The following is a 15,811-nucleotide window of genomic DNA, read 5'->3' as shown; positions in this document are numbered from 1 at the left end:
CAGTGCGAGAGATCATAAATAGGCACCAAACAGTACGGTACAGTACGGTACAGGTTATGTTATGGTACAGTGTACCAACCTCGGAATCGTAAATCCTGTCTTGACTGGTCAGTGGTGTAAAGCTGTACCAAGTGGCAAAAAGGCTTTTGAGAGAAAAAAAAGTTTTAACCCTATCCGTACGTCGTGTTTTACTATCGTATCCATACGACGCGGGGAACCCTGTGCCACCACTTTTCAAAGAGGAAATTTACACGTTAATCCGATCCGTAAGCTTTTCAAGTTCAGTTTTAGTGAGAGTTTTACGACATTTGCAACACAATAATGTCATATAAGTGCCGAAGATTAGAGGTGTAACAAGAGAGTAGCAAACACAAAATAGAGGGAGGAGAGATCAGGAGGATAGATGTTTGATAGGAAAGAAGGAGCAAACCACACCAGAGCACCCGCCAACCACCCACCCATACGCTTTGCATAGCAGTTTGTCAAAATGATTTTTTAAAGAAGTACTGAAAGTTTCAAAGAGAACTTCGAACTAGAAGTATTCTAAAATGTGAAGAATACAACCCCGGGGGTACAAAATGACCATAGGGCGTACGGATAGGGTTAAAAAGCAGAGACAGCCGAAAAGCAAGAAAATCAAGGCAGTCAAATCCTGACACTGACCCTGGCCGAGTAGACCACAAGTCCGTACTCTGGAACATTCTTCTTAAGAATAATAGCGCTCTAAATAGGGCTACTTCAATGTCACAAGTGAAGCCATACATTGTATATGAAGGTTTAAGGAATAAATAAAAAAATATTCAGGCAGATACACCACTTTAGGAGAGGGAAAGACGCTGTTATCTGCAGGGTGTCGTCACGTTTTTGATCATTTCGAGCTGCTTGCTATTGTTTTCTTTATTTTACTCTCTTGAAGTGACAATGCTTACTATATGCGGCACATGTGCCTCGCTAGCAAGGTCTATAACTTCTCTTCCTCTTTGGATGTTAAAAGTCATGAATGACGAAATATCTACATCATTATCAGGGAATTTGAACCACGGTCGCCGACACTGCGGTAGAGCATAATGCCAACTGAGCTAACGGCGCGTTCCTAACACTCAGCTTGAAGTAAGAGGGTTACCCTTCCTTTCTGGTGATGTCTTGCTGTTCGCTTGACTCTCAACATTTCAAAATTTATCTCAATAGCAATTTTGCCTTGACCTGGGCAGTGTCCCGGGGATTTGGGAGCGAGGAGGGTGTGGGGGAGGGGAGGACACAATGCGACCTGCGATTGAATTCGACAAATCATTGTCCAGTGACTGCGTGGGCCCCGAGAGAGCAAATTCTTAACTGATAACACAGGGGCCAGGCTTTGGTGGTACCTGTCTTCTGATGACGTATGTGGCGTGACGTCAGATGTCTGAACTCGCTCGGCTTGTCATTTCACTTATCGCACAATGCTGTGGCCCTATGCCGTAGTTTTCCTTCAAAGCTTTAGGTGTCACCCCCCCCCCCCCCTAAAGAAAAAAAAGTAATAAAAGCCACCTACGGTCGGTTTAAGTCACAATCGTTTGACAATTTTAATTACATGCAGATTTCAACTTCTGACGAAGTGCAGTCGACTGCTGATGAGTTGATATCGTCGGGGGAGTGAAAACAAGATCAGCTTATCCGAAGTTCAACTTAACCATTGGGACCTGTAAAGAAAAAGAGGTGCTGGGAGCCAAGAAAAAGATCAGTATAACCGAAGATCAACTCGAGCGAGTTCAACATGCGGTGCCGACGGTTGCTGTGATTTCATAGTTGATTTAGTAAGGCGTGAAATAATCGCCCCTCTCAAGACAATATTCCCGGAACTTCCCCCAATGTGTCCCTTGTGTGACTATGCATATGAGACTGTGGAGCATCACCTGTTCCACTGCACAGCCCTAAATGACATCAGAGCTACCCATCTCCCTCCGAGACCTAACATAGACAACACACTCTATGGAACATTACAGCAACTGCAGCAGACCTGCACTTATCACTACATGGCATTGGACAGAAGGGCGAGAGCCCAGCTGTTGCTGGATCGATAACAACAACAACAACTCAAGACAATATTACATAAGCAAATGCTGAGTTAGATCTCCATGCAGAGGTACAAGTTCTAAACCAGAAATTGATACTTTTGTCCCTAAAAGACTGGCACAAATGTGAATAATAAACAATACCCTGACAAGGGAGTGGCGGTGTTGTTATATTACTTTATTGATCAATAGTTCGCTGGGTATAATACAGATTCTCAGTTTGTTGACAGAGAGAAATGGTTGGTTGTACATTAATTTGTAAAATAAGCAAAAGAAGAATGAAAGATGAGCAACACAGCACATATTCAGTCTCTGAACAGAACAGTTTCAATCTTTCGAGGCCTCGCAGTAAATAAGTCAAATATCTGACGTTTGTTCCCAATTCTTAAGTCTAGTGAAGAGATGTCTACTTACTTCAAGTATAACGAACATATCAAAACCATTTCCCTACTGCTCTTGATGATCATGCAAGGAAAGAATTCTACAAGATAAACATGCAGAGAGGTTTTTGTCTCAGGAGCTTCAATACCCCACAAACTCACACAATTCATTCATCGCCATAACTAGGCTGTGGTCTCCTCACTTCACTTTTTGAAATAGAAGTTAGTCCATACCAAATGACTGACAATTTAAAAAAATGTTCAGTCGTGTAGTTTCTGATGTCAAGTGCTAATACTTCCCTTTGAGGTATATATTTTGGCTGTATTACAACTTCCATCTTGCACTAGGCAAACACTTAAGATGGCTTTTGTTAACGTTACTACAAACTGAAACACAATAGTAACGCTGCTTTTAATGAGCATTCAAGATGGGAAGGTGAAATGCAAGTGTACAATGCAACACGAAGGAAACCTACTTCTGCGCCCTTGAGAAAGAGATTTTGAGGTTTTCATGTACATGAGTGTGTTTCTCCACAGGGATGTGCATCTAGCCTATGTAATGACAGGGCATGGGCATCTAGTCTATATCAGAGCCACACTCTTGGAGCTCTCACTTAGACAGTTGTTGCTATCTTAGACATTACGATCTTACTGCATCTTCCAGCATTTTTGAGACACCCCCCTCCTCATTAATAATAATAAAGTACTCAAATCCAGGTACGTCATTCGTCACATTCACACTAACCACACATTGCACGTTAAAAAAAAAAGCAACTTTAATTAGATAACAAACACACCTAAGATTCTCAACCCCATAAAAGTCCACCACTACAAAAAGCAAAAAAGCAAACCTTAGTAGACAACACAGCTCAGTTACTGACAAAAAGCTCAATTAAGACTCGTCCCAAAAAGATATACAAACTAAGCCAATATTTCTGCGTTTCTATAACATTATTTTCCTACGTGTATGTGTGTGTATGCTTGTTTATCAAAACCTGTATACATTAAAAAAAACTATCTGTACAAGTACCAGCGCTATACGTAGCAGAGGAGCACAAGTCAAGTCCCAGCTTGTCTGAAATTTGAAACACACCTCCTAAGTATGTGCTCGTCATTATGTAATAGCCAAATAAGGTTGTTGTTTCCTTGTACAACAGAAAAAGAAATAATTAAAAATTATGACATAAAAGTGAAAATAGATGGCTTTTGTAATGAAAAATCGAAAGAAAAGTTTCACAAAACACAGGGCAAAGAGGAAGTGAGAAAAAAAAGTGTCAATCGATGAGGACATGGAGGCAATTGAGAGGGATCATCAAGAACAAGATGTTGATGATAATAATAATAATAATAATAATGATCACTAATCAAGCCATACTGTAGACAAGCAACAAAGAAAGCGTTCAAGGTGAAAGATTCATTAAAAAAAAAATTTTTTAAGAAAATAACAAAACAATGACCAAACAGGCCAGTTCAAGTATATGTTGGTCATCACATAAAAAAAAAGTTTCACGGGAATCCCCACTGAGCAAAGACAAAAAAAGCATTTTTACATTATGTACACGCAGTCAGACCAGGGACAAATAAAGAGGAAACAGAGAAAATCCCTGTCAAAAGAAAAACTAGTTTCACAAAGAGAGTGACACATCAGGTTGTACTGCCAGGAGAAAAGTGACAATCTATTTTCCGTTTCTTTGTACCAGGGCCAATTTATGGTAAAGAGGGACGTGTCTTAAAAATGATGGGTGACACACTGTGGTAGCATAAAAAAGGGCTGAACAGAGATATAATGTATATTACACAGCAAATAATTCGTTTCAAACAAGAGACTCCTGTGATGACACAGAAAAATGTCACAGAAAGTGGAGATTAAACAAGTACGTGACACATTTGTGCCTTGAACAGTTTGTTTCAGAGTTTCTATGATTCTATGATGCCTTTTTAACATAATCAAGGCCATATATAAAAAACCCCAGGAGGTACAACCTATAAATTAGCATGCCTATATCTCTTAAACTGATAAGACAAACTATCCCCATCTGCAAGGTTCCCACAAAACAGGACTTCAAAACAGGGAAAAACCATTGACGTTTACTGCTTTAATCAACTGAGCAAATGGAGTGCCTTTTTCTGTGAGTGAGGCGAAAATCTGGGGATTTTCTGGAGCATACCACGCAGAAACAACTTCAGCCACTGGGAGTACACATAACAGAAAGCAAGCTCATCATGCAAACACGTTTCAGCACAGTAAGGCCATGTCAGTTAAATGCATATTGTTTGAAAGCCAGTTGTGTTCACTGCAAAAGGTACCGGTAATTCCTTCTTGGGCAATGTATTCAGAGTGTGCCTCCTCTTCTCTACCAATCTTCAGAAGAATACTCTGTGGCAAAGACTTTCAACAACATCTAAAACAGAAACGAAACACTACACAGCTGAATTTCTGTCGCATGTTCATAGTTCCTCTCGACTACACAGTTATGGTCTTATTCTTGTGCAACACACATATGTCACGTTTGTACTTCCTTCTTTATATATACAAAGATCCACATCTTTACCAATGAAACTCTGCATAAAAATAATATACTGTATTTGATGAACATAAAGAAAACATGATCGAAAATATAGACCTTTAACTTGTACTTCATTGGGAGGAAAGTTTTGTAAACGCAGGTCTCTTCATGACATGAACACATAAGGTACAGTATAATTCTTTCCCATGCTCTCTGTGATATAAAAATACAAATTGACACTTAGGGTTTGAAAAAAAAACAACCCAAAATTAATTCATGATCCCTATGCTGAAAGAGTAATCCTAAAAAAATTGACAGAATTCTTGTGGTTGGAAGCTTTTGTGGAAACATTCCAGTAACAGCCATTCCAAATGAGATTCTCACCAATACAGCTTGGACCACTTCAACAAAAAGCATGCAGAGCTTAGTGCCTAACGTTACACTTCACAAACACAAATAGAAATGCTGTTTTAGCTCATAGGATTCTTTACTGATGTCCATTCCAGCTGCACAGGCATGCCATTTGAATTTAAAAGAATCGAAACACCTTCAACTTCAATCATATCAGCAGACCTCAAAGGCTCTCATAATGATGAAATCAGCAAAAATAAACATATAACTAAAGGAAAGTAAGATGAGAACTGACAACCTTGTAATACTTTCTGATCCATGTATGAGACAGCTGCAACAAAAACAGTCTCCCAAAGTAACAATTGAGCTTACAAAAATCATTAGCAGAACCAGATGTAGTAGTCATCACTGGGTGGAGTTATAGAGCCCGAAATATTTTCATTTGCAGGTACAGAAACCTTCCCATGTACAGGAATACATTTAGTCTTGTTCATCTTTTTGCAAGCTACACATTACAAGCATCACATCTGTTTCTATTCGAGGACCCAAAACAAATATAAAATTCTGCAGAGTTGCCATACGGTGCACATTGTCACTGGACCCATCCCTGCCCAAAGGGACAGGAAAACAAACAGTTTGCTAATGGAATTTTTTTGCATAAAATACATTAGACCGCTGCTGTTGGCTGACCATTACTAGGAAAACACGGAACATTCATCTTCAACTATTTTTCAGAAAAATCAGGTGACTGGGCATGAATTCGAGATCAATAATTGAGCAAAAACAGATAGTACGTTATTTTCCTTGTCAGTTCAACTGAAATAAAGTCCTTTTACATAAGCGAAGGAAACATAGGGCAAAAAAGATAAAGGAAGAAGAAAAAAAACAAAGACTGAAACCATTATGCTATGAAATGCACAAGAGAAAACACGAACAAAGTTGCAGAGCGGGGGTTTATGATTCTCAGAAATACTGTTTTACATCTGTATTTTGTGAAGACAAACAATAGGTAACATAATACTACCACTCAACATGGCGACAACTCTCTCAAACAGAAATAACAACAAGAGAACGCATGCTCTCTTCACACACTTCACTCACACATGATCAGTTCACTCAAAACAAAGCGTGCAGATCAAGTCATCTAGAATGGCATATGATTATTACATCGAAACAACAACCCTCACGACAAAAAAAATTCCATTGTACAAGACAAATGTGAGCCTCAGTCATGTTTAAGACAGTCAAAGACACTTTCATCTCCTCAGTTTAAAGGTCTCAGAGCAGGGCCCTGTGAAAGCTGTTTTACGCTCCTGTTTAAGTAAGGGAGCAGACATCTCTGAAGCATTTTCAGCACGACTCAACTTATATATTTGCTCTTCGTGTGGCCACAGTGCTTTTGGGCACACCGTGCTGTCAGCTTTGTAACTTAGGGAAGAAATGTTATTTCCCCTAACCTTCTGCATCAAGTTTGTTGTTTTCTTTTGTGGTGATCACAAGCACATTGGAAATGCTACAATGCAGCTAGCTACAATGTCAGTGTTTCTCCATCAGAAATAATTGTACGGCTTATACCAGATACCTCAGCACAGAAATAACCACTGAAAACTACTGGCAACACTTCTTGTCCATTTCTGAAGCTTAAGCAAGGCAATGTACTTTTAGTTAAATAAGCATAAAATAAGCACATGCAACAAAAAGAAAGCGATTTCAACTACATTCAAGTCACATTTAATAATCATTTACAGTTTAAAAAAAACACACACAGTAAAAGACATACAAAATATTGGTGCCCCCTTCACAAATGCACAACAAATTACGGTATATCATTAGCACATCCCTTCCATTCTTCCTTCTCTTCAGCAAATCTCTCCTTCTCTTCTTAAAATCAAGTCATACGTTCTAAAGACCCCTTTGTTCGTAAAAACATACAATACACCTTCTAACAAAAAGAAACACAAAGCAACACTTTGATCAGAGAAACAAAAACAGTCTATTCTAAAAAAATAAAAAAATTCACTAGAACAATCAGGCTGTAAAAAGAATTGGCATAACTTGTGATACTTTCTTCTAAGTTTCCCAGCAAAGCCCCAGGAGTTTAGTATTTTCATGCAGACCTTGTTAAGACACACAACAGCTATGTACAAAGCCAGGGACAACCATTCAGTTGCTTCATTTTTTTGTACAAGGAAACTACATTTATGTTATACTGGAAACACAATGAAAATGTCATTCTATTTTCATCTGAGACAAAAACGCAATGGGTGCAGAGTACGAATGCCTGTTGTTAATATCAAATTCAATCAGCTTTGTGCCGTATCGTGTGTGCGTGTGAGAGTGTGTGTGTGTGTTTGTGGGTTTTTTTTGTGAGTTTGTTTATGAGTGTGTGTGTGTTTTGGGGTGTTTGCGCATGCGAGATGTGCATCTCCAGTGCAAACAACAGACTTACAAGCAATGGTCAGAAAATGGCTTGGTGAGAGTATGAAAAGAAATCTAAAAGCAGCTTTAAGTATGAAAATATTTTCGAAATCATAATTCATCTTGAGCTACTGGTCAAAGTATCAGTTGAAAATTTTCCCTGGTGATTAGATCACCTTTGGTCGCATGGTAAAGTTTTGGAATAATAAAAAATCTCCATTGGTATAATTTTGTAAATGAAAATGATATAACAGTTGTAATCTTTATTTCTTAAACTGTGGAAATTTTAAACTTTTGTGTCCCTCCAGTTTTCTCTTCGTTCACATGCAATATAATAAGCGTGAGTAAACTGCACTCCTTTTCAAAACCTAGACATAACAAATGCGAGGAAAGACGAAATTATGATGATCCATCCACACAAGTGGCAAAGCAAGCTCAGCACTGATTAGACTGGACCTGGTCTCCTGAGTAGTAACAGTACAGTTTGCATAATGAATTCGTGGAAACAAACATTAACTTCTCGACTTAATCCTGCCCCTGACAATGATCCAGTGCCTTCCAGTTCAGTCATAACTAATATAATGTGAACTCAAATTTTAAAAATCTTTTCGACACAAATTTTTCAACAACAGAAGAAAAAACTCCTTATAAGTATCCCAACATCATCTTGTTGAAGTCTGATCATTAAGCGATCAGAAAGTTTAGATAAACGGAGAGGGGAGAGAAAATAACTCAGCACATCACACATTCTTGCACCTTCCTAAAACCCTGTCATAAGTTGATGCATGAAAATAGCCTGTACACATCATTAAAAAAATGGATTGAACGAATGTGAAAGAAGTATGGCAGAATAAGTTACATAACAAAATTTGATCCCATTCTTATTGCAAGGCATGCAGTATTTAGACTTTGAGGAAGAAAAGTGTTGAATGATGTGATTCGATATCACTTTTCCTTTTCTTAGCTACAGTCTGAGATGACTGTTCAACTTCTAATTCTACAGGAGATCATTTCAAAGAAAACGTCAAATTTTACAAGCAAAGGGGGAGAAATAAACAGGAAAAAAATTTTAGAAAAAAAAGAAAAAAAAGTCTTGTTTACCTCAAAAGAAAAAGAAAAAGTAACAGTCCAGTAATAGTGTTATTTGTGATTCTTTTTGAGATTCTAGACATGTTCACCTTGTGTTCATTTAGAAGCGACAACTCTCATGCAATGTTTTTCATCATCAGATAAATGTTAATTCTCTCTTTGTTTACAATGCTCTTGAGTGTTGAGTTCGTCATTCACAGTGAACAACCCCCCCCCCCCTCCCAAGTCAGAATCATGGTTGACAGACATACGCAAGATGAAAGCAAGGGGATGGTACATGATAATTGTTATTCAGTTCTGACATACCAATGGAAAAATATGAATAAAAATAGTGAACAAGATTTATACATAGCATATTTCATCAAATAATGCACACATGTATGAAACTGTAAAAAACATGGGTGAGCTCTCTTACGCAATGAAATCTTGCTGTACACAGTGGCTCCCAGTGAGTCAATGTACAAAAACAGACGCATGACGAGAAATGAGCTTAATCATCCCAGCTTTGCATTTTTTATACGTTCCCCCCCCCCCGCCTCCCCGACACATTCTGCACAATTTTACTACCGGCAATAAATATTGCATACATTTGTAAAAATTTATAAATCAATTTGAACAGTAATATGTAAATTTATAAACTGTCATTTCCCTAAAAGTAGAAGCTGTGAACTCCCATATATGACATTTGAACTTCATAGAGGTAATGATATTACACATTAACTATGCTTCTTAAGCAAATCTGGGAAACAAGAATTTTCATGGTACAAGAGACCACTATTTTATGATTGAAACGGTTCCATTAAAGTGAAAGTTCACCTCGAGTTTCGGTTGAAGTATTCATGGATTTATTCTAGTTCCAATATTCCTTGATTTATTCCTGTTCCAATATAATGGATTTTGAAAAGACCATTTCAAACTCCTGGTCCACCAAACATTATCTCGGGAAGGGGCAAAGTATGGAATACTTAAGCACTCTCTGTCGGCACATGCAACAATCATCGTGAGATGGATCCCCACCTACTATGCTGACCATCATGGATGCATTATGAAGTTTACAAAATCAACAAAACCATACAGAAGAAAAATTGGGCATGAATTTCTTGTGCACATGCTATTTTTTAAATCTCAAACCCCTACACAGGGGCAATGCTTATGATGAGACCGGAAACCAAAGAGGTATGAGCAATGGCTTTAATTATCATTAGGGCCTTTTTCCGATTTTTTTTCTTTGGCTCCACCACCCCAATAACTCAAAGACAGAACTCAGTTCGGGTAGAATGCAAAATTACGACACAGAACGCAGAAACAAGGCTGTAGTAGTGAGTCCTCCGAGCTTGTAGTGCAACAGAAAGTATTTCTTTTTCCCCCTTTTGTCCTCGTTGTTAATGTGGCGGAGTTGAAGTTATCTATGTCCCATCTCTTGTCGTATAGCTGCAGAAGAAATAGGTTTGAAACCACGGTTATTCCTTTGTTCTCATTTTAAGTGAAGAAAATTGGCATATTAACATTCTTATAGAGCTTGGAACATTAGTAAAACATAAGACTGAAATAAAAGGCAGAGAGAAAAACTACACCGACACAAACTAGTAGTCTAAAACTGGTCCACCAACAACAGCATGTTACTGACGATCCTTAACTTTTGTTATACGACACATGAATAATAATAAATCGTCTCAATTTCTAAAAAGAGATCAACGTACTTCTGATTGATAATCAAGCCCCTGTAAAACTTAAAACCAAACTTTTCGCTTCCAGTTCTCAAACTTATAATATCAGACCAAGCATGCAAGTACAATGAAGCACAGACAGACAGACACACCGGCGCACAAATTCTTGTTCTTATACATATCGCGACTTCAGTGCTTTCTTACTGTATCTACATTTTTTTAAACAGTGAAAATGTGACTTCTTCCTAAACTAATTTTTTGTTATGAACTCTTTTCACTGTTATTAAAAATGGAGATACGACAAGAAAGCAAAGAGGTCGCACGATATGTGAGAGAAACTACCTCATATAGGAACTAACACGCATGCATGCACAAAACATTCTCTCTCATCAATCACATGCAAAATATTCTTACCGTCAATAATTTCACTCTTCATCTTGTTCATCTCTCTTCTCATCTCAGTGAGGATCTCCTGCTTGAGGGCCTCCATGTCCCCACCGAGAGCTCCTCCGCCGTTCACCGGGGCCACAGCTTCCTGTCCGGTCAGTGATGGATTCCTTCTGAAGGACAGCACAAATGGAAGAATGTGGATAAGTTAAGCTGTATTCGTAAGGAGAGTTAGAATGAATCCATTTCTAACATTTTAGCATCATCATCGTTACTGCCATCATCATCATCATCATCATCACAGACCAAACAAACTATTCCCCTTTTTCTTGTTTTGTTTTCTTTAAAGTATAACAGTTTGTACCATGTTGGCACGTTTTTATGTAACTTATAAATATCTGTACCAAAATCAGGACACGGGACTAAAAAAAAAAGAGAAGAAGAAGAAGAAGAAGAAGAAGAAGAAGAAGAAAAATGAATCCTAATGTCAGATTAAAAACTGATGGAGGAAAAGAAACAACTATAAACACTTCCCCCAATTAAGAAATTACGTAACCCTATCCGTATGCCCTGGGTAACTTTGTACCCCCGATTTGTATTCTTCACATTTTAGAATACTTCTTGTACAAAGATCTCTTTGAAAATTTCAGTATTTCTTAAAAAAACGTCTATTGGATACGATAGTAAAACATGACGTACGGATAGGGTTAACCATTTAATTGGTACATTTTTGTGTCAAATGCTTGAAATTAGCAGGGAAAGTTTAAAGTAAAAAATGGCTAACTTGACAACTTCACATATGAGACTAGTTTCAAGGTGTTTAAGCAGTTATTATTCTGCATTTAAAAAACCCCAAAACAGACTATACAACCTCATGAGGCCTCCACTTGAGACATTTCAAGAAAACCTTTTCTTGATGGCAAAAACACAGTTTGAATGTAAATAATTTTTTCCCTTTTCCCTGCATAGCCTGTCTGTATTTAGACACATTTCACTGGGCCTTAAAAGCAAACGTTCTCCAGATACTCATGGAAACGGTAATAGCAATTACAAACAATTTAAAATAGTTGAAACCATAACACAGCCTTGATATAGAGGTCTCATGACAAACCACCCACTTTCTTATTGGCTTTGGTGATTCCGAGCCATTCACAGGCCTGTTGGCTCCTCCATTGCCCGCAGATTTCTCCCAGGGTCGACGTACATCGGGCGAGGAACTGGGCCCAGGAGGAGCTGGATCAGCATCTCCCTGGTTACAAAAGCAAACAAAATGGTTTACAAATAAACAAATTTACTGGGTTTAATGATCAATTCAAGATGGGAAGGGGGGGGGGGGCAAGGGGTAAGGGGGAGAGAGAGAAGCTCTTAGCCCTTACTTGCACAAAGAAGATAAGAAAAATATTTAAAAAATGAAAGAACTGGTAGAAAATACAGAACAGGGCTTTAAAGTTTCAATTAAAGACATAAACGTTTAGAACTGACAAATTTCTGAGTACTAACGGTGACCCCCTAGAATCAAGACACAATTTCTTCTTCCAATTCTCAGTTATCAAAATGAAATTTTAAAAAACTATCTCATAAAATTAACTAAAGAAATATTTAGATTAAATACTCCGTTTCACGCATACCTGCCCTGATTTAACATCTGAACTTCTTACTTCACTGACAACAATTGACTGTCAATATTGTCAAAGACTTCCACCTACCTCAGGACTTTTTGGAGCAGAGAAAGGTAAAACTAACGTTAACATCAAGAAATACTTATCTGACAGTGAGTGAATGCATGCTTTTTCAACTTGATTATTTGCATAACCATCAACCATCATCCCCAACCATTCCCATTACCCCATAATATTGAAAGCTCAGCTCTTACATGCATCTATTTCCTTTAATCTCTATTCTAAACAGACCTATTGCCACTGATGTCAGTCCATGTCTTACTTGCCACTGATGTCAGTCCATGTCTTACTGTTAAAATAATGATAGCAATTGCTTATATTATCAATATGCTCACTGCGTGCCTGTAATAGGCTTAGTGATTGAACATAATTTTCTGAAAAGTGAAAGCTCTCGGACATTTCACCTGGACCGAATAACTTGATTATAAGATGAACAAACTATAGTAAATTAAGCCAACATGTCACTATAATTAGACATGCAATAGCTCACACTATCATGTGCACTATTTGACACAAATCTGATGGTGTCAATTTGATAGGCAAGAGCAAGAACCCCCTAAAAAAACAACAAAAAACTAAAAGAAAATATTAATTTCAAAATTTTAACCCCCCCCCCCGCAAAAAAACCCCAACGAAAAAAAACAACACAACCCAACCCCAATAAAAAAAACCCCAACGAAAAAGAAACAATCAAAAACAACCACCCCTCCCTCCCCCCCAAAAAAAGAAGAAAAAAGAAAAAACTTTTATTCAAAGTCTTACCCCAGCTTGTCCTGGAGTTTCGGATTTGGCTTTCCTGGCTTTGAGCTTCATCTGCATCTCCGACATCATGTCGATGTGTCCACCCCCTGTGCTGCGGCCGCCTCCACCACCACTACCGCTACCAGCCGACCCGGAACTACCGCGGTCAACCACCACACCAACAACTTCTTTCTCTTCGGGCTGTGTGAGTGTGTGTGTGTGTGTATGTATGTGTGTGTGTGTGTGTGCGAGTGCGTGTGTTTATATATGTGTGTGTGTGTGTGTGTGTGTGTGTGAGGGGAGGGCGAGGGGGAAGAGAGAAAAAGATAACGTTGAAACCACTGTAGAGCAACAAGCTGCAACAAGAGAGTTTCCTTCTACTACGGATGGAGCATATGGCCCCTAGACGAACCATACTCTCATCGCTTAAACACCAAAACTTCTTATATGATCGCTTACTCATATAAGGACAAGCGGGCTAACCCAGAATTTTGGGTGTTTCGAGAAATCTTGACCTACACCAACAGTGGGCATTGGCCTACCTATAGGAGAAGTTTGGTTTTATTGGTGTGTATATTTGTTTGGTTACAGAGAAAACTCTCCTTGTCTGTTAAAAAAACTGAACAAGGGTCCAAAAACTTTACCTTCGATTTTCTCAAAACAACATTTTTCGGGATAGCCCCCTTGTGCTAAAAGCGACCATATTATCTCAGTCAACCTTGGAACCATACTCTCATCTCTTAAACACCACAACTTTTATAGTATAATCTTAGTCAACTTTGGAACCTGCTATGTCACACATACCTCAAACTTTATCTCTTCACAGTGCTTTGTCCCAGGTGCGGGATACAATATCTACATACAGACATTTTTTTTCTTCTGATCATTGCCATTTATGTCATAGAGGAACAACAATGAGCTAACGTCTTCTAATGAAATTGCTGAATTGTAGTTCATGACAAGTTAAAAACCCCCAACCTAGTCACATTATGAGAGGTACTGATTAGGATAATACTTATACTGAAAAGAAGTGTGAAGCTGACCCTACCAATCTCATTTGCCAACCACTACGAATCAGCGAAAAAACAGCATTAGCTAGACAAAATAAAAGAGATGAAGGAAAACGAAAGATAAAACATGTTCATAGTCTACTTGTGTTCCAACCTGAAGTTCTTGTGGAAACCTAGGGTTAACCTACGAAGAAAATACAGTACAAATAAAAAATGCTACTGGGAATTAAAATCTCTCGCCACCTCAGCAAGATATTGTCAAGCAAAAAAAAAATGCTCCACATTGAAATCAATAATTTTCACAAAAGCCCATTTTCTGGCCAGATACTTCTTTAACAGATATCTGGAAGAAGTTAACGGGTCACTCCAACCTTTTCATATGTCCAGCTGAGAATCATGAATTCATGTATTATGCAAGATGTCTGGGTCAGTAGCAAAGAGGGGGAGGGAAGAAGAAGGGGGAGGGGAGGGGGAAAGAGAGAGAGGAGAGAGTGAATGAGAGAGATGGAGAAGAAGAGAGGGGAGATATAGAGATGGACGAAGGGAAAGGAGGAAGACGGAGAAGGAAGGAAGAGGAGAGAGAGAGAACGAGACAGAGAGAGGGAGAGAGAGAGAGATAGAGAGAGGGGGAGAAAGAGAGAGAAACAAAGACAGAAGGAAGGAAAGAGAGAGAGAAAGAGATGGATAGAGAAGGGACAGGGATAAAGGAGGGAGGGAGGGAGGGAGGGAGGGAGAAAGAGATAGAGAGAGAGAGAGAAACAAAGACAAGGAAGGAAAGAGAGAGAGAAAGAGATGGATAGAGAAGGGACAGGGATGAATGAGGGAGGGAGGGAGGGAGAAAGAGATAGAGAGAGAGAGAGGGAGAGAGAGAGAGAGAGAGAGAGAGAGAGAGAGATATTGAGATATTGACAGACAGACATTTGACCCTTGCATTGAACGATCAGTCCATCAAACATATTCAACTATTCCACAGGGTCCGCCCTTCAAGCTTATCCAACTTCAGTAACCATGTTTACACAAGACAAACCCTGCTTAATGAAATGCAATACCTTGGTCTCTTAATTAAAACGACACAGAGACCGTTATGAAAGAGGTCCTTGAAGTAGGATGTGGGACAGGAGAGCCAGGGGAAGACAAAGAGTAACATAGATGGACAACATAAAAACATGGAGTGGCCTGGGTGACACAGCAGAATGCGCTACTGCAGCTTGTGACCAGGAAGAATGGAGGGTCATCAAAGATTCTTTACAACAAAGAATCTTTGGGGCCATTACACGTCAACCTCTGAGCCACCGAGCCAGATATGTTTTTGTTTTAGTAAGTGTGTTTTACGGCACTTGCAACACAACAAGGTCATATGATATAAGTGCCGAAGATTAGAGGTGTTACAAGAGAGTAACAAACACACACACAAAAAAGAAGGAGCAGAGATAAGGATGATAATATGTTTGATAGGAAAGAAGGAGCAAACCACACCAGAGATGACACCTCCAGGTATTCCAGGTAACAATATTATCATGTCCTTCTCATT

At 38.8% G+C, this 15,811-nt stretch overlaps 1 protein-coding gene across 1 annotated transcript in view; it reads right to left on the bottom strand.

Annotated features, from left to right (window-relative positions):
- The window catches only part of LOC101853548 (ena/VASP-like protein), a gene marked incomplete at its 5' end in the record, with an annotated part of 73,384 nt that overhangs the window by 17,155 nt on the left and 40,418 nt on the right, over window positions 1-15,811 (bottom strand). Inside the window, 3 exon segments of the mRNA XM_013081719.2 lie at window positions 10,878-11,023; window positions 12,004-12,099; window positions 12,463-12,478. Coding sequence (XP_012937173.2) covers window positions 10,878-11,023; window positions 12,004-12,099; window positions 12,463-12,478 — 258 coding nt within the window.

The sequence above is a fragment of the Aplysia californica genome, unplaced genomic scaffold (genome assembly GCF_000002075.1).
Source record: "Aplysia californica isolate F4 #8 unplaced genomic scaffold, AplCal3.0 scaffold00143, whole genome shotgun sequence".
In the NCBI taxonomy this organism is placed as follows: Eukaryota; Metazoa; Mollusca; class Gastropoda; order Aplysiida; family Aplysiidae; genus Aplysia; species Aplysia californica.
Note: the sequence above shows the minus strand (reverse complement) of the source record. Positions and strands in the feature narration are given on the sequence as shown.